The following is a 24,639-nucleotide window of genomic DNA, read 5'->3' on the forward strand; positions in this document are numbered from 1 at the left end:
AAGATAAACAAACTTTACATATTCCATGCGTTGTACGGATAGCTTTGCTATATTATGCACTACAAAACTTTCTTGATTCAAATAAAATCAAATCGAATGCACTTTACTCAAATAAACTTTACAATAAAGCATTTTTGAATCGTCAATATTTCAACTATACCACCGTTTCGGAAAGTAGCCTCCAGCGAAAAGAAACGGCAAGAAACTCGCATAGATGGTCTTTTCAAATAACCAGTTCACTTTCATTTTTTTTTTAAACTTCGCTATTATTCGAAACTTTATTTGTTCACGAATCCATAATGAATACTCTGTTGTCATTTTTATGGATTCGAAGTCAGTTTAAGATCAATGATCTTTACCTTGGTTTTACTTTGTTACTTACACTCATCAGACATTCATCAAACAGCAATACTTATTTTATTGTACCGTTGTGTTCCAGTTTATAGGGTGAGTGAGCCAGTGTTAGTTGCCAAGGTTGGTTGCGCATTGGCGTTATAAAGAATGGTTAAAATTTCTTACGGCCTCAATGTCTATGAGCGGTAGAAAAAAACCTGTGGCGGGATTGGATCAGACTATAGACCTAACGAAGGTTTAATAGTAGGTACAGTAGAAAGGTGCAGTGTAGGCGTTCAGTAAATATAGACTTAAAATAATGATCCACAATGTTATAAGAGAACTTTATTTTTGTAATTACGGTTTGTCTATAGCATGAACGGGCAAGTAACAAAAAGAAAAAAGTATTCGACTATAATTACACTAGAGAACCATGTTTACAGTCGGCCGTGCCCAAGTACACTATATTAAAATTTATCCGTATTATAATTAGTTTTATTACAGTACAAATATATTAAAACTAATTGTAATAAAGGATAATTAAAAAACAGCAAACGTCGAATATTAATTCACAAATGTATTTTCAGTAAAATTTTGAATATTACCTAATATCTAAAAGCGTTAACAAGGGAATGAGTTATACACATGAAACAGTTTAAGAAATAAACGAGTACATGTTTCGTAGAAAAGTGTACACAGATAATTGAACGTGGCATAATTTTAGAAATCACTGTTTCTTACATAAAAGTTATTGCACATACGAACCTTAAAATAAGTTACATAGAGACCTCCTTTCATGTTTACATCTGATGCCAGTCTCACATCAACTACACGCGATCCATACCAACGTAACTTTAAATTTCGGTGTTCTTTTAATAAAATACTATTTTATCTATTTTTTTTTTTAATATTAAAGAAGGCATCGGATATGAAAGAGATCTCTACAGAACTCCGAATAATATAACAATCGAAAATATTCAAAAAATCGCTTACGCTATAGTCTCATTTGGTGCCTGAATTGATATGTCCAATAACTAAACGCGAAATGAACTCTAAATTCTGTCTAGCTATTATTGCGTAACTAAACGAGGTAATTGTTTCGTGACTTTACTCGTGTACATAAACCCGCCGCGAGTCCGCCTACGCTATGATAAGTATAATCTATTATTATCGTTTAATACTTAGTTACAGTAAACACTCGCTCCGCGTCCGACTGCTATGGAAGACTCGACGCTTACAAGAAGCACTTTCAATATTACCAGTCGTCCGCCACTCACCAGTTGAAACTATGACGTCACATCGACTCCTTACTGTATTTATATTTATACAAAATGTACAACATCTCAAAAGCGTCCTCACAAACATTACGCCGGTCGTGAGAGCACGGTACAATATTTTGATAATGTCGGAACTATATATTCGCGAATCGATCACAGTAAACTACAACGCATATTCTCTTGTATTGATACATTAAATACATAATATATTTTCAATGTAATAATAGTATATTAAATATCGGATATAATGCGAAACAAATTGTGTTTAATTTACTTTTAGCTAACGATCATTGAGAAGATAGTTACGAGGGTACTGTGATTAATCCTTCGGACCTTCGAGCATGCTATTGTCCTTTTGTTTTCCAGAGTCGGTCCCGTTTAATAAAATCGGTTAAATACGAAACTTGGCTGTGGTTTGGCACACAATGCGAGAAATTACATAATATATATATAACTTTGTACTATTTCAGATTATTGTTTCAATAAAAATGTTTATTTGAAATGGACAACAGCAAGCTCCAACTTTAACGCTTATACGATCTGGTATAATAATATAGTCTATACGATATTAAGTTAATATGAATCTGATTTAAATTTATAAACAACGTTTACGATAGGTACAAACAGATTATTCAATTCAATGTTATTAGATGTTTTACTTATATGTTAAACGTTATATATCTAGGCCGTGTATATAGCGCAATGAGATCTCGTATATTATGAATAATGTTGATATTTCAAATGCAAATAATTCTGTGAGGTCGACACGATTTGATTTTTATGTAGGACAGAAGAAGTCGAATTCGAACTATAAACATAGCAACACACATTTATATATAGTAGGCCTTCGAAGATATATATTTACAGATGAGACATTACAGTATCCCATATAAATATGTACGTTATTCGAAGATTAGGCAAGAGTTTTGCTAACGACTAGATGGATAGGAGTCGGCCGAGAGGACATCGTGAAGGATTTCGGAGCAAATGTGATTATTTTAATAATTCTAATCGAATAATTAAAATTGATCGTCATTATATAATAAAGATGCCAGATCTAATACAACCCTGTACAGCAATATTTTAAAATATCTAATTTACAATAAATCGAAATGATATTGATTCGATGAATATAAAAACTTCGGACTTTTTAATATATTGTTTTTAATTATGGTTTTAAGTTTATAATGTTAAGTTTTATAGCAATTAAAGTACATTTGATGTTTTACTCCCATTCCGCTCCTTATACTTTACGTTATTAGAAATTCAATTTCGAGTTGTGATTAATCGATCAACTCTACGATGCTTACTCGTCGACTCGTTACTTTATAATATCGATAATTATACACAGGCACACTTAAACGCTGCAACGTAATAACCTACAAACAAAACATCTCTTATTTACAATAAAAACACAATAAATCTATGCAACTATATAATATTTTTTTTAGCAATTATATTGTTGAAAATATATAAAGAAATAAATCGTGTTAGGATCAACATAGGTAAATTTTTCTAAAACAGTTTTTAAACGATATTATTATAATTTACATTTATTATATTTAAATATCTATTAACATTAGCTATAATTTATAAGTTCTTCAAGTTTGTGATAATCCTCAATTAAATTTAACAAGACATTAGTTACCTACCTATAATGTATGCGACCGCATCATAGTTACAATATCGAGAATGACAACTTAACAGAGGAGAAAATATTTTAAACGTTATCTTAACCTAGTTCGAATCGATAATCCTGTCTCAAAACAAGATCAAAAGTTCACTTGGTCGGACCAAAACTTCAGTCTGTAAAATCGTCAAAACATTAAACATCTCGCAAACACCTACAAAATGCGCCGACGAAAGGCACCCGCTCGGAAAGCTGGAGCGCTCCTTCACGTTACTCTAATTATATCAATACACCTCCACCCCCGGCTCCGGCGAGCGCCCCGACAGAGGTTCATACAAACGGTCCATTCACACTCAAACCACGCGAACACTGCGGTACGGTGACTGGCGAAGCTTTCAGATTAAAAACTTCGCGAAACGGCGATTCGGTAAAATTATTCTTATTTTTGATATGGAACTCGATATGGTTTTGTAGAAAGCTTCAGACGGTCTGGAGACCTGCGGTCAGTTAAGTGGTGGTACGTTTAGATATTGGACAGTCACGTTGCAAGAGTCAAGAAGAGCCGCAGCACGAGCGTAGCGAACATGGCGGTGAGTGGACGTGCAATAGCGCCGCGGCCGCACGATAGTATCTCAATTTCCTGCAAAATATAAATATTGAATATGTCAATCTTGAAGTTAATGATTTTCTAAATTGTCTACATTGAATTTCAAGGTTGAAAATAGTGCGCAAAGTTCACTAGTGACCTCTGGATGATAGGACACGCAGACGGGCGGGCGGCGGCGCGGCAGGGCGCGCGGGGGGCGGCGGCACGCGCTGCGGGCGGTCGCCTCGCGCGCGCGCACGTCCAGGCGCTTGGCGCCGCACGGGCACAGCGTGTCCACCACCAGCAGGATCAGGTTGCTGTGCGGGATCTTCTGCACGCTGAACGGCCTGGAAGGTCGATCGGTTCGAGATTATTTACGTCCAATTTCTTTCGTACGTGAGGGATATGGATATTTTTCGAGTCGGTCACCTTTCGCATCCGGAGTTGTGGCAGTTGGTGAGCTTGCCCTTGAGCGGCTGCGCGGCGTTGAGGCGGGTGGACTGTAGCGTGAAGAGCTCAGCGCTGGTGTCGCAGGGACGCACGGCGGCGGAGCGCGCGGCCTCCCGCGGCGGCTCGCGCGGCGGGCCGGGGCTCACGGGCTGCGCGCCGCCCGCCGGGTCGGCCGCGCCCAGCCCGTCGATTATGATCTCGTATGTGCCGCGGTCGCGGTCCATGTCGTCCTCGTGTTCCATTTCTTCGTTTTCGTAATCCTCGTAGTCTAAAAAAGTTTACCAATTTCGATTTTATTTTTTTAATACGGTTTTTATTCGTGTCCAGTGATTCAAACGATTCCCCTCTGATGATTTGACTGATTTTTACGTATGTATGTAACTAACCTAATTCCTCTTCCGGGTGAGCGTGAGGACGCGCCTGTACGGTCTCCCACAGTGGGTACCAAACTGCTAGCAAATTAGCCACGTATCCGCCTAGCCAGGAAAGCGGCTTCATAGGTGTTAGCTTGTTACCGTGACCACTAAATGGGTTTCTTGAATCCGGGCATCGACCCTGGTGGTCATGTACGGTAACTTTCTTGTAGATTCTATCCTGTACGAGCGAGTCCATTATCGTTCCATCCACCTGTCCGAAGAATCGTCCGGTTTGCGAAGCGTCTTCAGATAAAATTATAAAGCCGTTGTCGTCTAGAATGTAGCAGTCTAGTTCGTCGCCAGCACATGTTTTTTTGCAAATGCTTCCTGCTGTACACTGATAACAAGAAACAACTTTTGTAATTTTATATAATTCAGAAAATTATAAAATAGTCCAATTTTATATTTTTTTATTATAAGTCATAGTCTCAATATTAGTGACTATCAGTTCAATTTAAATATGGCATATTTGTTCATGTACGTGTTTAAAAGTCTTGAACACTTCACAAAAATCTCAGAACCGAAACAAATACAAAAGGGAAACTTATCCCGTTGATTTTCTTTAATCTCACCCAAGAAGGAAAAATTAGAGGTAGACAACAACAATCATACAAAACCGAATTACAATTTACAAAACGAAAATTATATTTAAGTATGTGTATACATACTTATATATATATATGAATATGTGTATAGTATATTCTATTTCTGAATAATATTTAATATCAGAAAATGTTAATAGGCCCAAGTTCCAACAATAGTTACTAAAATATATATTATTAATTGATGACAAAACCTACCGTCGATGTAACGTTCAAGAAATGTTTCGCAAGCGAATCCAATTGGAAATGTAATCCAACAACAGCGGCCGGTGCGCGATGTCCTCTGGACTCCACGAACACCGCGTGAGTGGCCAGCACGAGAGGAGGTTTTCCACTAAAATCTTCTGGTTCAGAACCATCTCGAAAGGGAACAGAGAAGACGAAACTCTCAGGTTCAATGGAATGATGTTCTACTGCGCGTCGATACCATTCCGAGTCATAAGCACGTGCATATTTTTCGCTAAAATGCCTGAAAATATTTAAATAAATATCAGAAGATTATAATTATGTCTAATGAAATATCCTTTTTAGTTTAAAAAATGTATGATTAAATACAGAGGTAGAGCAAAGATGGCCTGGTGGTTAGAACTACTAGACTTAACCAAACGTAGCGGGATCAAAACCCGGGTACTGAATTTATCTTGCTTAATTTGTATTCATAATTCATTTCTTGCTGTTTTCTTGTGAAAGAAAACCATAATAAGTACCAGAACGAATGTGCCACCAATGTCTCCACCAATCCGCTTCGAAACGGCTTAGTAAAATAAGCTATAAACCTCTAATGAAGAAGATCTTTAGCCCTGCAGTACGACTGGTAGGATTTACAGACTTTCTTTAATCTATGATATATTAAAATGATGAAATACATACGGTTCAGAGGAGTCAGCTGATCTTGAGGTATTAATGTTTTCAGTCCATTTTAATAGGCCGCTTCTAGTTGCGATGAAAGACAGAGTCACCACGAACTTGTGAAAGCGTCCTTGTCTGTAAAGATAGTCAGTTCTAATCAGATAACGGCCCTTGAATCTGTTTTAAGTCTCATAAAATTACATCGAAGGATATTACATTACATTAAACATTTAGGTATGAAAGTACCGCCTCCGTTGAACGAGGGCTTAGTAACTAGCTTAGATTAACAATCGAGTTACGTGTTATTTACGTGTTATTACGTGTTATTTACTAGTAATTATGATAAAACGTAAGTTATTAATGTGTAAGAAACTTGGTGATTTATTAATAAAAAAGAAAACATTTATAAGTCATCTTCATGTTTAATTAATTTACAATAATCTTAAAGAGATTAAAAGACCTACGACAAATATATTTTTTTGTATTTCGCAAAATGTAAATCAAATATTCTTATTGTAACCAAAATCGTTTCAAACATATCATAATTTGGTAGTATTATTATTATGTATGTTAGGTAGGTAGATTTTTCACTTATTGAAATAAAAATAATCAATATAAGGTGTAACATTGCATTTACTCTTGGTAATCGAACTTTTTAAAGCTACAGAAGCTACAAAAGTTTTGTGAACATTATTGCAATATCAAATTATAAAATTCTGAATTAAACTTATAGAAATCTTTATCGGTTTAATTTATTATTTTTATTCAAAAAAAAAAATATTAAAAATTTACTTTAAATGTAATCAATTAATTTTGTTGTAACAAAGTTTCAAATGTCTCGTTTTCACACCTATATTTACGTCACAGTGATATTTTTTCATTATATATCGAGGTAATACGTAAATGTTGTATATGTCTTTCTTATTATTTTTTAAATAAAACTTACAATAAATGATAACATTATTATTTAAATATAAAATGATTGAATATAATTTATAGCCGGAATATTCACATTTGACCTTCAATTCACATGACATTATTGGTGGTAAACTAAAATAATTTAACCTACGGTGTTCATAAAGGATTCGTGAAAAAACGGAGTTATGTTGCATTGTAAATAAAAGTAAAGTAAATAATCAAGAACGTAGTACAAAATATGAAAGAGTTATTAGAAAATCTTATTTAATATGTAAATTTAAGGTTTGTTTAGCTTTACTCCTACCATTAGAATGTAGAATAACATTCGACATATCGACAAATTTTCTCAATCAACGCATCAATACGTGTATACACAAATACAATTTATATGAATCCTTACGAATACTTTCAAAAACAAAGGCTCATCATAATAAAAAAAATATTAGTTATAAATAAGAAAATCCAAACTCCAAGCAAGCTAGAAAACCTGTTCAAAAATGTAAACAATGTTATGATTACTAATTTAAATTACCTGAATCCTCGGTAGCTTTCATAAACTTAAAAGCAATTGCATTTGTTCTACGCAAACCTTCAAGTATTTGTCGACTCAGAGTATAATACTCGTATATGTAAAATATGGACCCAATATTAGCACTAACACGAAAAAACAGAAAAAAACTTTGGTTTTTGTATTGACAAGTAAAAAAATATGCTTAGAAATTCTTACTATTTATGGTTTAGATTTTTTTTTAAATAATTTATCATCAAAACTGGTGCCAGTTTCATCATTAAAAAAAAAGCAATCGGCCGGTAATTGGTGTTCCTTCATCATTTAGATTTATTAAAGTTTCAACTTACTTTAACCGTCTAATTATTAAAGCAATACATTCATTTTAAAATAAAGTCTTATAATACATGGTTTATTGAAAACATCTTTCATTGCTTCAGTTTAATCTTAGTGCTGATATTTAATTAGATAAATAATTTGGTTATTGTAGGAATTGAAAACGACTTCATTTGAGTACTTTTTAATAGTGCCAATAAATGGGTCTGTCATCTTGTTTAATAATGGCCAAAACTTTTTTATATTTAATTACATAGCTCTACTTTCCATACCAATTATAGTGTCTCAATTGGCGTACGTGCTAGCAGATAACGAATTAATAAAAATCATTTGAGCTTTGACTTCGTTGTGTAGACACTTAAAATTATGAACTAGCCGCTATTAATTTGCAATGAAAAACTCACGTTGTCTATAAAATAAATAGCAAAAACAGGAGCATGTACGCTAATGTAACGCCCTTGTTACACCTATTTTTACAAATACCAAACGATAGGAAGGATATCAACTTAAGCCTACAACTGAGGGGAAACTCCTTGTTTATCACACAAAACAATTCACTTCTAAGGATTTGCAATTACATATCATCACGCATTGTTTCTAATCTACAGTTTGGTAAAGTTGTTCAATTATTTCGGTATTTTTTCTAGTTGGCGTCGTATTTCTAAACTGTATCTATGCGAAACATTAGAATGGAGATATCTTTGTTACGTTACCTTGTTAGTAGTGCCATTAATGTCGCTATCGGGCTATTCGTGTGAAACACATAGAAATTAGTGATCAAAATAAAATTAAAATAAAGTGCTTTGTGGTTTTTATTTAATATCTATGTGTGCAAGAGTTGCATGCGACATTTAAATAATAACGTCGAACACAATCAGGATTCGAACATATTCTGAACGATCATTTTAAAACTTTATTGGTTCAGTGGTTTTGTAAGTTGATTTTCGTCATAAACATGTTTTAAAGCTAATAAACATGCAATATCTCTCAGTTTTACTTACTGGGAGTGATGGCTCGCGTGTCCAGTGTGTGCGTCCAACTCTTTTATTACCATTGCGTCACGTACTAACGATTGCATTAATGTTTTATCACCTGTAAAGAAGAGATACACGAAATAAATGTGACATATTTTCTAGAATATTAGTTTACGTATCAAAATTGCCAAATGTCGTTTCATTCGTTCGTAATAATAACTCTAGAAAGTTAGATACCCTTTTAAGGGTGAGGTTAGCTATAACTTACCTAGTTCTCGAATTCGCAAAAACTTTGTTGATATCAAGGCATGTGTGGATTTAATTGCAATTGGTTGAAATAAATAATATAATTAAAATGGCAGAAAAGGGTAACTACAAAGTTTCTTGCCGTTACTTCTCTTTAGAGTCTTCGATCCGAACCGGTGGTAGCTTGGTAGTAGTTACTTTTTGTAAGTACTTTAATGGGCCTACTCGAATAAAGTATATTTTAATTGTATTATAGGCTCAAGTAATATAGCGATCTCATTGTTTGCGGCGCATCGACACCGTAAGAAATGTTTTATATGTCTCACGTGTCAATGACCTCTCTAATCAGGTCACCCGCCTGTTGAGTAAGAAAAGGCCGGTGCAATGTCTCACAGTAGTAGGAGTCCCGGTCCTGCTTCTTGTGCGCGTTGTGCAGTGTGAGCGCGCGCGGGCGCAGCGACATCCACTTCCAGCCCGGCCGCCCCGCGCGCGTCAGGAAGTGCACGAGCTGCTCCTCCGGCGACGAGAACGCCTGCTCCGACGTCGACGCGTACTCGCAGTACACCCTATGGGACGGTTAGCTCTCGATCGTCTCAGTAGTTAGGAATCTATTTTCTTTCATTTTAGTTTTATTTTTATATATCGTTTCTAAACTTAATAAAAACATTGCCTCACCATTCGGGATGAACTTTCCAGTTTTCGCCTTTAAAGTATTCTGTTACTGTGTGACAAAAACAAATTTTAAGTATAGCTAGTATAGAGTAGGTGAATAATATTTCGGGTAAAATATTTATAAAACAATTCAATATTTTCAAGATTTAAGAGTATATATATAGCTGTCGTACGTATTGACAGTGTTTCCTCGACGTTGATTCGTTGATAATTACCATTTATAGGACTATGCTTTATTTCCTGTTCGGCTTGCAGCTCGTACATTCCGTATCCGTCGGGTAGTACGGCGGCCAGGGAATACGGCGTGCCGTCCACTGGGCTGTAAAAGTAGCGCTGTCTGCGCGTTGCAACGCGTCGCATTCCTTCGTACTGCACCTTAACCCCCATCTCAGTTTCTCCCTCGCGCTGCTCTATCATGTCGTGTCGTAGCTGTGGGTTAAATATTTTTTGTGTCCGGATATAATAGCTCAACTTAATTGAATACATTTTTAATTTTAATTTTATTGATACAAAATTTTTGATCAGTTACTTAACTGTAAGTAACCATTTTATTATTGAATGAATATACACGTTTAAAAATATTTATTATACTTACGTCAAGAAGTAGAGAAGTAAGATTGACTCGCGAATTCTCATCGGAATCAACGAGGAGTTCGACATCTGTGATGTCGACGCTGGAGTAAAGAGGTCGTAGTGTTTCTGTGTACTGTAGCGAAAACAACGCTTTATCAACTAAACATATTGACTAAACTAGATACCCGATAAGACTCATGAAATCCATTTAAAAAAACGTATTTAATTGGCTATAAATACGACTAAATCCTTTTTCTTACCTCCTCATTAGTGTGCTAAAACAATAAAAATAAATATTATATTAGTTAGAAAACATTTGCTTAGATATAATATAGAAATAAATATGTCTTACCAAAGGTCGTAGATCTGGGTGATACAAAACGTGCCCGTTGTTATCCACCATAAACGAGTAACCATTAACTCCTAACTGTTAATGAGAAAAAAAACTTTTTAAATAGGTATGTTTAATTTACATGATATTTTTAAATTATAAATATCCATATTCGAAATTTAAAAGATTATTCTATATTTAAAATACCGCTTGATTTTTAAATTTTAGTTATCGTTTGACGTAAAGTTGTAATGTCATTATACAAAGAAAATTTCGAATAAAATTAAGTAATTAAGACGTATGAACTAAATGTATATATGTTAAAGTATGTATATTAGAGTTAATATGTATTTACATATTTTAAAATCGTTTCTATAACTGTAACTGTAGTTGAGTGGATTTAAGGTTGTTACCTTATATGGTGGCACGAGCTTCTTTATTTGATCGACAGGAACATCAGTACCAACTACTCCGAGTAAGTTGGCTTCTCTTTGCTGAAATATAATTTAAAAAAATTAAAGTCCAAATTGTCAGTAATATAGAACAACGGCCAGCGATTCTGATTCTATACATATAATATAAAACAAACTTTCTGATATGACACGTGATTGCCAACAAAAAAAAAAATGGTTTGATCGGCGTAAATGTTTTTTTTTTTTAATTCTGATCTAAATTAACTTTATCCAAGTAAGCGCTGATATAAAACAAAGTGCTAATAACTTTTGTTTTATGTTACAATAGGGTTATTATCATTCTAATTTTGCAATAAAGATTCTACCCATAAAATCAGGGATTTATTTGGGCATCACTTAACGTTTTAATCCATTTATTCCACTGCTAAACATCAATAGGTACTCTGTATTGTTGTGATTAAATAATAAAAAAAAACCTTTAAATCTAAGTATAACTTTTTATCGAATAGAAATGCCTTGTCTATAAATATATTTATTTTTTATTTTTGGTACAATTTTTAATATGATAAAATATATTAGTTATATTCCTGTATTCGTCGACTATAAGTGTATATATATATATATATATATATTACGAAAATATATGTACCGTACGGTTTCTCCTGTCGAAAATAGGAACTGTGACTGACGTCATCAACTGACCCATTCCGTCGTCATCTAGGCTGCTACTCTGTTTTGTGGAAACAATGAAATAAATTAATCTTATATAATTTCACCAGGCATATACTTAGAAAGATTTTTTGTACTATATATATCTAGAATAAAGCTTATTACAAAATTATTAGCTTTGGTTTTTTTTTCCATTTTTGTACTAAGAAGGTTAATAATGTAATCAATATTTGATATTAGCTCGAGATAGTGCTCTTCTCTAAGTTGGTATCTCTCTGGTAAAATGTTTGAAACCGACTTATTTTGATAAGCTATTTTCATTCGTATATCCTTTAACATTATAATTATTTTAGTTGATGTCGCATAATACTTTCTGTCATTTTGCGATTATTTTTGGTGAGTTTTTTTTTTTGCTGAGATTGAGTACGGTCTGTACCTCAGTACTTACAGCCCATATTTATTTATCTCGACTACAATAAGAAACGGCTTATGTAAGCTTAATATAATACAAGATAAATTTGCATTCCTTACCCTGCCTCCAACGTAAACGGGACTCCAGTGCACTGGGTGTATTGTCTGGTACATCACCATGGGACGTGCCAGCACTTCCACAAAGTGCAAGACTTTACGACGAACCTCACCGTGATCATTTATTGTCACATGGAAACCTATTTTTAAACAATGATTTTCTCTTAAAACTGCGCACACAACACGTAAAGCTATATAAAAAAATAGATCTATCTTTCCAATTTGAAGTATAATAAAACGTCGTAGGAAAACATGTCGAACGCGCACTGAAGTGCGGTGCAATAAAATACAAATATTCTTCTTGAAAGGAAAGGAATCTATATCCTGGGATATAGCAGCAGGTATTTGGTATTACTGTCATGGACTACTACTACTACTTCTACTTCTTACTCACCTTTGTTAGTGCAAGCCATGTCCTTCATATTATGTCCAGATGCGGCATCTCCCCCTACTCGGTAAGTAAAGATGCGCACTGGCATATGCGGCCAGTTCCAAGTGCGGAACACAGCCTTCACTCCACCCGCACCTCCCCCTGCACCCACCACCGCGATCGCCTGGTTGCATTGGCAACCTTGTCCAGTACGATTATACTGTATAAGAATAAAGTATTGATCAGTAAACATTCTTATTTATTTATATAAAACTACTCATGACAGAAAACGAGAATCCCGTTTTATTAAAGTAATAGCTATTCAATATTTCGATGATAAAATATGAAAACAATTTGAAAATAAATACTAAAAATAAAGACATATTTTTTTTTATGTTGTATTTGGGTGGATCTATGGTACGAATATATTCGTGCATCTTATGTTGTAGACATTTTCGTTCACATTTGTCTATTTTTAAATTATTAACAATATGTATCTCAAGATCACAAAGCGCCGACAATAGGAGGTCAACAAGTCGAATAGGCAACAGTCTGTATAAAAGCAATTCTTATACCCGATGGAGTATCTCAAAGGCCGTGGTAAGAGCACCGGTCAGATTGGCTGCGCCGCCCGACGCCTCCGCGGCCCACGCTGCGCTTTTCAACTCTCGTATTGTTTCAGGTACCGCCTGAAACACGTGCTTTTACATTAATTTTCCTGTATTTCAAGTATATCTTATGAGTATTTAGGTTAAATATACAGTAGTTATATTGTAGTATAACAAAATTTAAAAAAAATGTTTACAAAGGAAGTACTGCTATGTGATCTGTAAGTTCAATGAATAACGGGCTGATTTAAATTTAATTACATTAAAAAATGTCTAATAATTATTTGTTAACTAATGGTATATAAAAATAATATAAAAAGTTAATATTTTTTATTAAATTATCCGACCTTTATCGGTCGAAAAGCACAATGGTTATTATATCTAGAAGCTTGCACTCTAATATTATATGTTAGAACTCATATAATAGTAACATATAATATTCAGTAAATAACCTTCACAGAGATATATAAACCATATCTAAAAAATAAAACTAAAAGTAAATCTCGCATACTAAGATGGAAATAGAGAAGTATCTTTTTATCGAAAACTTTATTATTTTCTTTTCTAGGCACATGAGTGTGAAAGTCTCCAATACGCCACATTTTAAGTAAACTACCGCTTCCATTACTAACGTGAAAGGCTGAGGTAAGTTGCCGGAGCTAGAGAGCTTCTATAATAGCTGAGAGCTAGTCACTTACTGCTGGCCTTTAAACCTTGAGAGGGTCAAGGATTTATGTCATGAATCCATTTAGATATGTTGTGCGGTGGGCGTGGTCATATATGCCTTTTAAACTATATGTCGTTTGCGGTAAATGTTGAAAATAGCTTTGAACTATTTTTCCATTAGCACATATTTTAAACAGTAGCTGCAATGAGCTTAAATTTACAAGAGCGTGATATTTTTTGGAAATAAATTTCAAGAGCTTGCTTCAATATAACTAATGTGTTGAAAATGTTTCTGACACATTTTAACAGACGACAAATGATGACATTCACGATCACGATGTTCTTCAAACCGATTTTGGCCACGGCTAATATACTCAACGGAGACTATGCAGGAGATATTATAATACACAATACCTTTAACAATGATATGAGACAACAATTCAACGACTTTAGAGTTTAAGCACAAGACTAATTAACTAATACTATAATAATTAAAAATATACATTCAACAGTTGAAAATTTACAAGTGTCTCTTTATACGAAGGACTAATAACGGATTATTACCTTGCTTAGAAGATTTAATTTAAATGGAAAGTTCTATGTTATATTTGAGTAAAACTTAACTTCTGATGCAAAAACGAGTAATTTTTGTTGCCTATACGTGCTTTAATTTTCTATATCGTACTAATAGATAAATGCCGTCTTGCTGCTGTAAACAAGAAGCCGATCTCTCGAACTTTAATGTTACTACCGGTACTGGCAACAAACCTCCACGTAAGTGTCAACAACAAATGTACAAAGTTTTAACTCAATCGGATGAATGGTGTAGGAACTCATACGGGACAAACACAGACGCACTCAGATTAATTTGTATCGATTTAATACCATTTATTGTATATTTTTTTATGTCAAAGTCAATTAAGCTACAAGTAGTAAACATTAATTTTAAATATTAAGTTTTATTTTTTAATCTTAACTATAATTAGCTCAATATTTTTTTCGTGTAATAATTATGAGAATTTATAATTTTAAAATATTTTAAGAAATAATGAACTTTTATAAACGTTATATTTACGTTATTGTTTATATAATACATAAATAAAATAAATTAACACTGAGTATACATGAAAATGTATATATAATAAAATAATAGTCATAACATTGCACAATAAATTTGAAATATTTTAATGTTATCCTAATATAAAAACAATACGGGTAAAACTGTGGTTAATATTCCGTAATTTCAGTTCGGTAATTCCAATCTTGCGACAAGTCGAACTTGTCATTTCGAATAGGCGTCGTACGTGGAAGTCGAAGCGAACTTTACAACTCGGCCGATAAGTGTGCGGCCTCACCTCGCCTGTCACGAGCTAGCCAACTCTTCTACGTAGCGTAGATCTTATCTTGTAACTTTGCAATCTTATGAGACGTGTAGTGAACAAGAACACAATCTATACACTGGATATATCACGATTGTAACGCTTTATTAAGAATACCTATTATTCATTTATTATTTGGGAAAAAATATTGAGGACACGTCGCAGAAGTAGAGTATAGTTTTTGTACATTTTAAGACTTCGTTTATGTAAAAGCATCCATCAATTTTCTCAAGGATCGTAAACTTTTCACTCAAGAAAAGTGATGTCTTATTGGTTTTGAAATTTCGCCACCGATGAGCGTGAAGAGACTGAACAATTGATGAATTTCATGAGATGTTTTGTGACGACATTTCAAGGACATAATTTTGTATTCATAAGACGCATTCTATTCAAAATATCCACTTAGTTACTGTAAGTTATAAATTATTGATAGCATTGTCTCGTTTCAATGGAGGATCTTTTACTAAAATTTGCATTCATGACTCTAAAGTCATTCAACTATACAGTTTTTTTTTACTAATTATTTACAAATGTAGTAATGTAAAAAACGTTTTAAATCTATAAAGAGCGTATGCGACAGCATTTACGACGCGCGTGCCGCAAAAGCCCTCTGAGTATAGAAATTTTGAAATTCCGACTTTAAGGAAGTAGAAAAAAAGGGAAAAGTTTTACGCACAAAATTCGACATCTTTAAAACGTGATATAACAAAAGAAAAATGGCGAAAGTGTAATAAATGCCAATAAATTGTTCTAATATAGGATTTTTAGACATTAAAATTTTATACTATTTACTTTAAGTAATAAATTTCGACAGTATAAAACTGACAAAAAAATCGTGACGTAACGAATACAGTATTTTGTTTTGGTAACAACATTTTAGTAATCCGCTGTATGCAAAGGAATTGAAAATCTTGTGACACGCCACAAGGAACGACAATTCATTTGTCAAAATCTGTCAGGAAGCTTAAACTTTGTGCGGAAACATGAATATAATTGTATTATGTTGTATTTAATTTATTTATAACACATTTGTTGGCTTTACTGGATTTTGTTGAGAAGAAAATTTTGTTTTATATGAACAATATTTTATAACGCTTGTTATGAATTTCATAATAGATATTTAAATATATTTTTTTGTTAGAAGTTCGATAGATAATTATATAAATATTAGTAATGTAACTGTCTATGGTTTCGGCTGAATGATTTGTGCAGTTATCATTATACAAAGTACATACTGAATATAAGTATTCTATCGGTTATGACTTTGATTTGACTTGCAGTATGTATTTTAATCTAGTTGTTTAATTTTGCATAGTTTTGTTTTCACATACGTTTATCTATCTTTATCATTGAAATAAATAACAATGCTGACACCCGTTTTCAAGTCATTATGATTAAGGTCAAGGTTTTCCTCATAAAACAGCATTATATATCGTTGCCGAATGTCGAAACCTCGACTTTAGGTAGTTATTCTGTTTCATTTTAATGGATCTCTGCATTAAAGCGCGTTTGATAGAATCCATTAGAGCGCGTCCACACCGCTGGTAGATGTGTATCTGTAAGTAAGGCACGCGATACGTGCATTTGCTAGTAATTTTACCGAAATATATACAAATATATATAAATATTGCGTTTTTGGACTCCAATTTTTTCGACGGTATAAAGAATATCTCAGCGATATGCAAAATAACGTATTTTATAGCTTTTTCGTCGGTTCAAATAGTTCTTTAATTATTTAAAAATTAAATATATTTACGTCATTTATTGGATGGTACTAGTCCTCAACCACCTTACTAATAATAAAAAATAATAAACAAATCGATATAAAATGTAAGTAAAATACGTAATTTTAAAATCTCCATAAAATTTTAATATGCCTCTACAAATTTCTTAGCGAAAAATTCAGAAAGGTTTTATTTAAAAGGAGATCAAAGCCGAGCTTTTCTTTAACGTACCTCTACTCGCATATCCCGTCCTTCGCACTGATGAATTCCACATGTATGTAAATTATTATACTTGGTTTTATCCCACACGGATACGTTTGCGTAAGCAATTTTATTCCGTCTCTTTACGGTTCTCGATTGATTCAATGCGATATTTACATAAATTTTATATTAATATATGACAATACTTAATGTGTTTCTTTACATAATAATTTTTGATGTTGTGTACATTTGTATTAGAATAATTAACTTATGAATTACCTTGATGGTATAGATCGAATGAAGTCAATAAAAATGATTGGATTCTCAATATCAGCTGGGAGTTGAGATCAGCATGATGGCAGTGTTACACTCTCGTACTTTAGAGCATACGTAAATCTGTTGACCGCGATCTTGATATCTCGCCGGTCGTGGCGAATTGAATTGAATCCCATTGGAATTTAAAAGGAATAGTAAAAACACTTGTATTTACGCATGATTGTACTGTAATATCTCCTTTAGTTGGTAAGCCATCTTGGCTGAAATCGGTGAGAAAGACATCACCAAAAATATTTATACGGCTTGTGTATTTATATTCCGAATAGTTTATTCTAACAAAAATATTTGAATTTGTGTGTATTTAATCATTAAAATCATACATACCTGAGCTAAGATTTTCGTGTAACAAGGATGTAGCTCAGATACAGTATCACTGTATCTGTAAACATTGACGAAGTCGTTTGGACCGAGCGTGTCGAGGAGGGCAGACACGGTAGCCTTGGCGAGACGGTGGTACGACGAACTGATGTCATCAGAGTCGTCTAATAGGATCACGAGGTCTTTAGGCGAGGTTGCGGCTTCGACAAACCAATTCGATGACCTGAAGTCGTAGAAATCGCGCGCGTGGTGCGAATAGCCGTCCTCGGGTGGCCAAGACATTGCTAATAGGAATAATGTTATAATTAAATTATATTATATTATTATATTTTAGTACAGATTTTTTTCTCTTTTAGAGGTACGTTATCTTACAACTTTTTTTCCAATTTAATCTATATAAAAGTGTATCTTGTTGTAATGTAATATCTAACATATGTACTGTAAATAATGTATTGACGTACCTGGGTACCGCCTCATAAATCCTGAAGATGAGGCGTAGTACTGCCACGAGAGTGTTGGATCAATTTCATAATTATTCACAAAAAGAGGATCCAAATGCTCGGACCACGCTATCTGGTTTTGTACCTCAATATCTGTTAAAGAAAATACGTAAATAGAAAACAGTACATTATGTAAAACATATTATTGACGAGGTTTTATAAACTTATTGTACAACATTTGGTAGCGCTTTGTGCAAGTCACCAGTCTGGGTAGGCACCATCCGCTCATGAGATATTATGGAAAATAGTAATACTAAGTATTGTCAGGTTTCGGTTTGAAGGGTGAGTAAGGCAGTCTAACTATAAGCACAAGGGACCCTACATCTTACTTTTTGAGGATGCTGCTGCAGTGGCTATGAAAGATATGATCGCCATACGTATTTTATAAACAAAAAAAATAAATATATTTTAGGATTTGTATATCAAAGTCTGTAGCATTTTTTATTTTGTGTATTTTTTTTTAAATAAAACAATTAACTTGACATTAAATTCTTACGTAAAATCAATTTACGTTTAAAAGATTTTATTTATCACTCGAAAACAAATTGTCGCATATTATAAAATGAAAATACAATACAGAAGTGAGTAAATATTCAAACAAAAAAGCGGTTAAAACGAAACTATAAAAACAAATTAATCTTCCATTAGCATCGGAAAATATTTTTTACATAACGACTATGGCTTACAACCGAAACCATCGCTATATTGAATTGATGACCTACTTTCGGAACAGGCGTTTTTACGTGTTATATAAAAAGGAAAACATTTATTTATAGAATAAAAAAAACCTCATTATCTAACATTGTAAACTAGGAGACGTAATTTGTACGACACTTGTTTTAATTTATTAATTTATAAATGCTGTTTATTTTATATCAACAAAAAATTCGGAATAAAGTTCAGTGGTAAATTAATCAGCTGTCCTGATACATTAGATACATAAGTTTTATTAGCACATTAAGTTAAACTCTTACCCATAATTCAAATAGATTATATTGACTGAGTGTTGGAAGAAGTTAAACAATGCCTAATGGCTTAAATACTTTTTTGTCATCTCTTAACTTTTCCTGGTGTCTGTTAATATGTTATGTCACATGCACTTGTTTTCAATAAACCGTTTTTAATGCTTACATTCTAAATCGTATTATTTCTACAGGTTATGGGCCCAGACTCGTATACCTTTTTAGAGAATAATTTAGAGTAAAAGTCAAATATTTACCGATAAAATAAGCCGTAGTAAAGTATTGCGCGATGTATTGTACTTTGCCGGTCCCGTAAAGAATTGCCATGTATAACCTACAAATGGTTACATTCTAAATCGTATTATTTCTACGATCAGAAATATATCTTAATAACCTATAATGTAATTTTATTTGTTTGTATGTATCGGTCTGGAATGTTGCAATTGATTTTTAAACTAATTTATTTCTACGTTGAGAAATATATCTTAATAACCTATAATGTAATTTTATTTGTTTGTATGTATCGGTCTGGAATGTTGCAATTGATTTTTAAACTATTTTTGCTAATAATTGCTAATATTTAAGGTCTGTTATAAGCTCTATTATACTAATAATTGTAATATATCAAAGGTAGCCGTTTAATAAAATATATTTTCTCTCTAATTTAATTCTACTCTATTTACAAACAGGGGTTCCGTACCATTATCCCCGCTTTAAATATTAATTTTATTCTGTTTCTTAGTTATTACAGAAATACATCAACAGTGAAACTTTCAAATTTCAGATTACTAACTATCACTGTTCATAGATACAGCATGGTGACAGAGGGAAAAACGGACGGACGGACGGACAGTGGGTTCTTAGTAATAGGGTCCGTTTTATCCTTTGGGTACGGAATCCTAAAAAGCCTTGTAATACGAGTATATGTATATTGCAAAGTTCGTTGCGTCATTAGGTAATAACAAAATCAAATTGCTCAATCTCTATTGTTTATTGACTTACAATAACGTAGAACAAAAGATATGCGAGGGTGTGTAAGTTTATTCGATCGGGAGTTAGTCTGAAATCGCAAGGAGCACTCAAATCCCGCGGGTCATCGGAATCATGAGGGTCGCGAATAGCCTACACAGTAGACACACTGTATATCCTATTCGTCTAAGTAATTAAGCAAAATACAAGTAGGTATTAGGAATAATGTGGCTTACAAATATTTTTTTTAATCAGATTTGTTTAGGCGATAACTATCATCATACAAAGAAATATATTTTACCTCTTTAATCTCTTTATAATATTAAAAAGTATGTGTGTGTGTGTGTTTGTGTGTATAGCAAAGTTAGTTTTAAACTAAGAAAAAACGCTTTACTCCATAAATTATACTATAATCTTATGTATACTTTAATTCTACATTTGTATTTAATTTAGGTTTTAAGGTTCTGTAATAGGAATTATATGACGATGAAAGTTCTATATAATTAAAAATTAAATTTACAAAGTGCATGTTCTTCCTCTATTTCTAACATCAACATTTTTTTTTAATACAAACTTATACAAAATGAAATAATCCTGTCTTTATATTTATTCAACCAATGAGACATAGAATTTCAATACCTAGCTTAAATAAAGTTTAAGAAGAGGCTACAACTAAAAATTGTGAAATTCATTCGCAACTATTCGAATAATTGTTGACGTATGCAGCAGTGGAAACCGAATAAAATTACGAGAATCGAGTTTCATTGATTGCGCTGGTTAAGAAAACTTTCCTCACTAGCAGCTCAAATTCAATGTAGGTTAATTGAGTTCCCGACTAAAAGCTTTGGTGTAGAGCTCACTTGTAATAGCTTATAGCCGCAACGCTGAGAGCCTATTATCCTAGTTATAATGTGTCAATTTACTATTTGTTATAGTTTTTCATAATTTTCTTTAAAAAAAACAATGGTAATGGTTATGTTCTCTGCTTAGTTTGCGTTACTCGGCGCTGAAGATAAACATCTTAAGGAAACCTGCTTGCGTCGAATGTAAATCTGCCATATGTGTATCCAAAAGGGGAACAGAGTGGTAGAATAAATTCCAAAACTTCTCAGGGAAAAGGGAGACTTTTTTATGATTTCTATATTTCAAAACGTAATGGTTCGAGTTATTTTATTCTTTCCCGTATTATATTATTTTATTTCAGGAATTATTCGACTTCTATACATCTTAGAATATTTCATAACGTGCTCGGTGAAAGAAAACGTCAACAGGGTGAGGAAACTGACATGTGTTTAATTTCAATGAAATTCTGCCACATTGGAGCAGCGTGGTGGAATGAGCTCCGAACCTTCTCTTCAAAGGGTAAGTTGGCCTTGTCCACGGGACATTTACAGGTTGTAGCTTTCCTTTTTTACATCATAGAATCCGCCTAATCTTAAATGGATTGCATTTTTGGAAGACACTAACATTCGAATTTGTAACATTAAGTACGATAAATTCTACTACTAAAACTATTTATAATCAAATTAATGTACCAAATCGGTTTTAATTTAAATTGATATTAAATAAACTAGATACTACGTTTATTTTGGTTATCTTTGTTGACCAATTTGTTTGAACAGTCACTGTTATTGATTTTAGAGCAAATTAAGTTCAGTGATTGTGTCAGTTTAGTAAATGTCGTCGAGTTGGAGCTGAAAGCAAAAATAGGTAAGTCCATTTGTTAATAAATCATTTCACCCGGTCACCCGACCACCCCCCACCCGAAACCCTCGCATATCAACCATACATCGTGTCGTTATTTAAGGACAGTGTCATGATGACACGAAGCGTTACTATAAGCAACTAGTGATATCAGAAATTATCATGGATATTAATCAATTTCATTTCCGTGTATTTTATTTATAATGATATATACATTATTCATATAAAAACTATATTTTTAATCTGTCTAATGGTACAGAGAATAAATATTATTTAGGTATTTCTTATAAAATATAATGCATGTCGAAATGATTTCGACATGTTTGGTAGTTTCAGCAATTTGATAAGATGTTCTTAGCCGAAGATTGCGGGTTCAAACCAGGACAGGCATTTTTGATTATCGTTTTATGTGCTTAATTGTTGTTAAAATTAATCTTATGCTCAGTTAGACATCTTGTAATTCAGTCAAAACATCTCGGGAATGTGTCGAATGATTTCCCACATGTGTGCATCAACCGTATTTGCAGCGGCGTGGTGGCTGTAAGTTCTAAACCCCTCAAAAACAGTAGTAGTTTTAATCCAAGAATAAAACATTTACAGGCTATTAATTTATTTTTATGTTTTTTTAAAACTATCCCAGAAAAATAAATCAAAATAATAGATACTTTTTAAAAATAGTTAGTTTTTAAATTCAACGACGCATTCATTTTAATAATTTATTTGGCAAACAATAAGTTTATTCTTTAAGTTATATGATTCGCAAAACTCTGATTAAGATTCATTCCACGTTTATTGACGTCGAGTATTATGCTTAGCTGCAATTTAGGTTCTATTCATTAGAGAAACCGGACGTCATTTGGAGATCCCGAGGTTTGCCAATGCTTCAACTAATTGGATTAAGACTAAGGTTATTCTATTCGATCAAGTCTGACTTGTCTTTATAATTGCTGAGCTCAAATGAATAGTCGAAAGCGGAATTCAAAAGAATGGATTCCTAACTAGAGTTGTATAGAACTAATTCTATCTATACTTATTTAGATATAAAAAAACTACGAATTATTTCTTTAAACTAAAGACAATTAGATATACTGTGCCAAGTCATTAAGTAATACAAACTGATGTTTTTTTTATGTACCAATCAATTTAGTTTACAAATAAAAGTAAAAGTCAAGTCAAAACTGTATATTCCACTGCTGGGCTTAGACCTCCTCTCCCTTTAAGGAGACAGGTTTAGAGTATGCGCTCGCTCTACTTCGTTTCGTATTGCTGGTAATATGTGGCCGATTTTTCATTCAATATTTTATTATTCGGAGGCTGATATAAAATTATTTAGAAATCTCATGGATGGGAATTGATTTGTAACATACCAAGTAAACCAAGCAATATATTTGCCTGTAAAGAAGTTACTGAAAGCCCTACGTTTTTCTGTATATAAATATAATATCTTACTTTAAACATGCCCGAAGTACGTAGAAAAACCAGGCCATGTTAAGGTCCCTGTCAGTTTAAGTATAATTGCTTACTTGTCTTTTAATTAAACCAGAATACAGCAATACAAAGTCTTGATGTCTCGCGTTATAATTACCGACGAGTGGACAGTACTCACAGAGACTGGTCTGCACAAAGCCCTATCATCGCTGTAATAACTTTCTTATATAGGTCATATAAATAAAATATTTTATTAACAAACGTACCTTCAGTGTTGATGTAAGGTGGCATAAGTACTGCGCTGTAGCTGGAGTTGACGGCAATGTGATCGAAATGTCTGCTTGGTGACAGTAGAAGGCGACGTGCACGCGCCGCTAGAGTTCCGTCATCTGCGTGAACATTTAACCATCGCGCGTCGTAATAGGAGCCAGGTAAGCCGTCGGTGCTGCTGCTGCCGGCTGAGAGCGCAGCCGCCTCCGCCGAATCCATGATACGCTGAAAGAAATATTTATTTAATTAAAAATGTCTTGGCAATAAAACTTATGACAGTGATTATGGTAAGTGTCATATAGTTTTCACAGAACTATACCATATTCCAAACACATAAGGAGTTAAGACAAATAAACAGATTTGTCATGAACGTGATATAATTTGCCGAATTCAAGTCAATCAGTGTCCAATTTGTGAAAAAATGGCGTTTTGAACGTCGGCTAAATTGTTACTGGAAGTAAAATTAAATTGAATTTAATTGAAATAGTGTTGCATTATAAATATACATAGGTAACGAATAAGTAATATAAACTGTTTGTAATGTATAATATAGCAGAGGTATTAGCGAATAGCATTAAATATGGAAATCTAAGGTTGTTTGTCTATACAATTAGTTCGATCGAAATAGTTTATACACATATACACGTTGTTATATACATTTTTGGTTGTTTATTGGCGGAATATAATTGTAAAGAAAATGTCGTTATATATTTTCTTTAAAAATAGGTATATTATAGTAAGGTTAACAATTTTTTAGCCGCAACCGAACAGGTCTTCATATTCAACACTTGATACCTTCAATATGTGAGTTTTTTAAAATGCGGCAAATAATTTTTACCCAGTTTATTTACATTTATAATATAGTTTTTCAAACTCTCATAGCCTTATTTCTT

The 24,639-nt window shown here is 33.2% G+C and overlaps 1 protein-coding gene across 2 annotated transcripts in view; it reads right to left on the minus strand.

Moving 5' to 3' along the window:
- Window positions 1-3,199: 3,199 nt before the first annotated feature.
- The window catches only part of LOC125066475 (voltage-dependent calcium channel subunit alpha-2/delta-3), a 65,679-nt gene continuing 44,239 nt past the window's right edge, over window positions 3,200-24,639 (minus strand). Inside the window, exons 4-25 of one of the 2 annotated variants that reach the window (XM_047674556.1) lie at window positions 23,743-23,971; window positions 18,375-18,506; window positions 17,920-18,197; window positions 13,257-13,370; window positions 12,706-12,901; window positions 12,315-12,451; window positions 11,764-11,844; window positions 11,115-11,195; window positions 10,723-10,797; window positions 10,631-10,645; window positions 10,393-10,503; window positions 10,013-10,226; window positions 9,801-9,846; window positions 9,519-9,691; window positions 8,907-8,997; window positions 8,619-8,651; window positions 6,165-6,278; window positions 5,493-5,763; window positions 4,663-5,029; window positions 4,256-4,544; window positions 3,987-4,173; window positions 3,200-3,880 (exon numbers count right to left, since the gene is read on the minus strand). In XM_047674556.1, coding sequence (XP_047530512.1) covers window positions 3,779-3,880; window positions 3,987-4,173; window positions 4,256-4,544; window positions 4,663-5,029; window positions 5,493-5,763; window positions 6,165-6,278; window positions 8,619-8,651; window positions 8,907-8,997; window positions 9,519-9,691; window positions 9,801-9,846; window positions 10,013-10,226; window positions 10,393-10,503; window positions 10,631-10,645; window positions 10,723-10,797; window positions 11,115-11,195; window positions 11,764-11,844; window positions 12,315-12,451; window positions 12,706-12,901; window positions 13,257-13,370; window positions 17,920-18,197; window positions 18,375-18,506; window positions 23,743-23,971 — 3,336 coding nt within the window. In that variant the 3' untranslated portion in view covers window positions 3,200-3,778. The remainder of the gene's footprint in view (window positions 3,881-3,986; window positions 4,174-4,255; window positions 4,545-4,662; window positions 5,030-5,492; window positions 5,764-6,164; window positions 6,279-8,618; window positions 8,652-8,906; window positions 8,998-9,518; window positions 9,692-9,800; window positions 9,847-10,012; window positions 10,227-10,392; window positions 10,504-10,630; window positions 10,646-10,722; window positions 10,798-11,114; window positions 11,196-11,763; window positions 11,845-12,314; window positions 12,452-12,705; window positions 12,902-13,256; window positions 13,371-17,919; window positions 18,198-18,374; window positions 18,507-23,742; window positions 23,972-24,639) is intronic. The other variant, XM_047674566.1, reaches the window with a different exon arrangement.

The sequence above is a fragment of the Vanessa atalanta genome, chromosome 1 (assembly GCF_905147765.1).
Source record: "Vanessa atalanta chromosome 1, ilVanAtal1.2, whole genome shotgun sequence".
NCBI classification, from domain to species: domain Eukaryota; kingdom Metazoa; phylum Arthropoda; class Insecta; order Lepidoptera; family Nymphalidae; genus Vanessa; species Vanessa atalanta.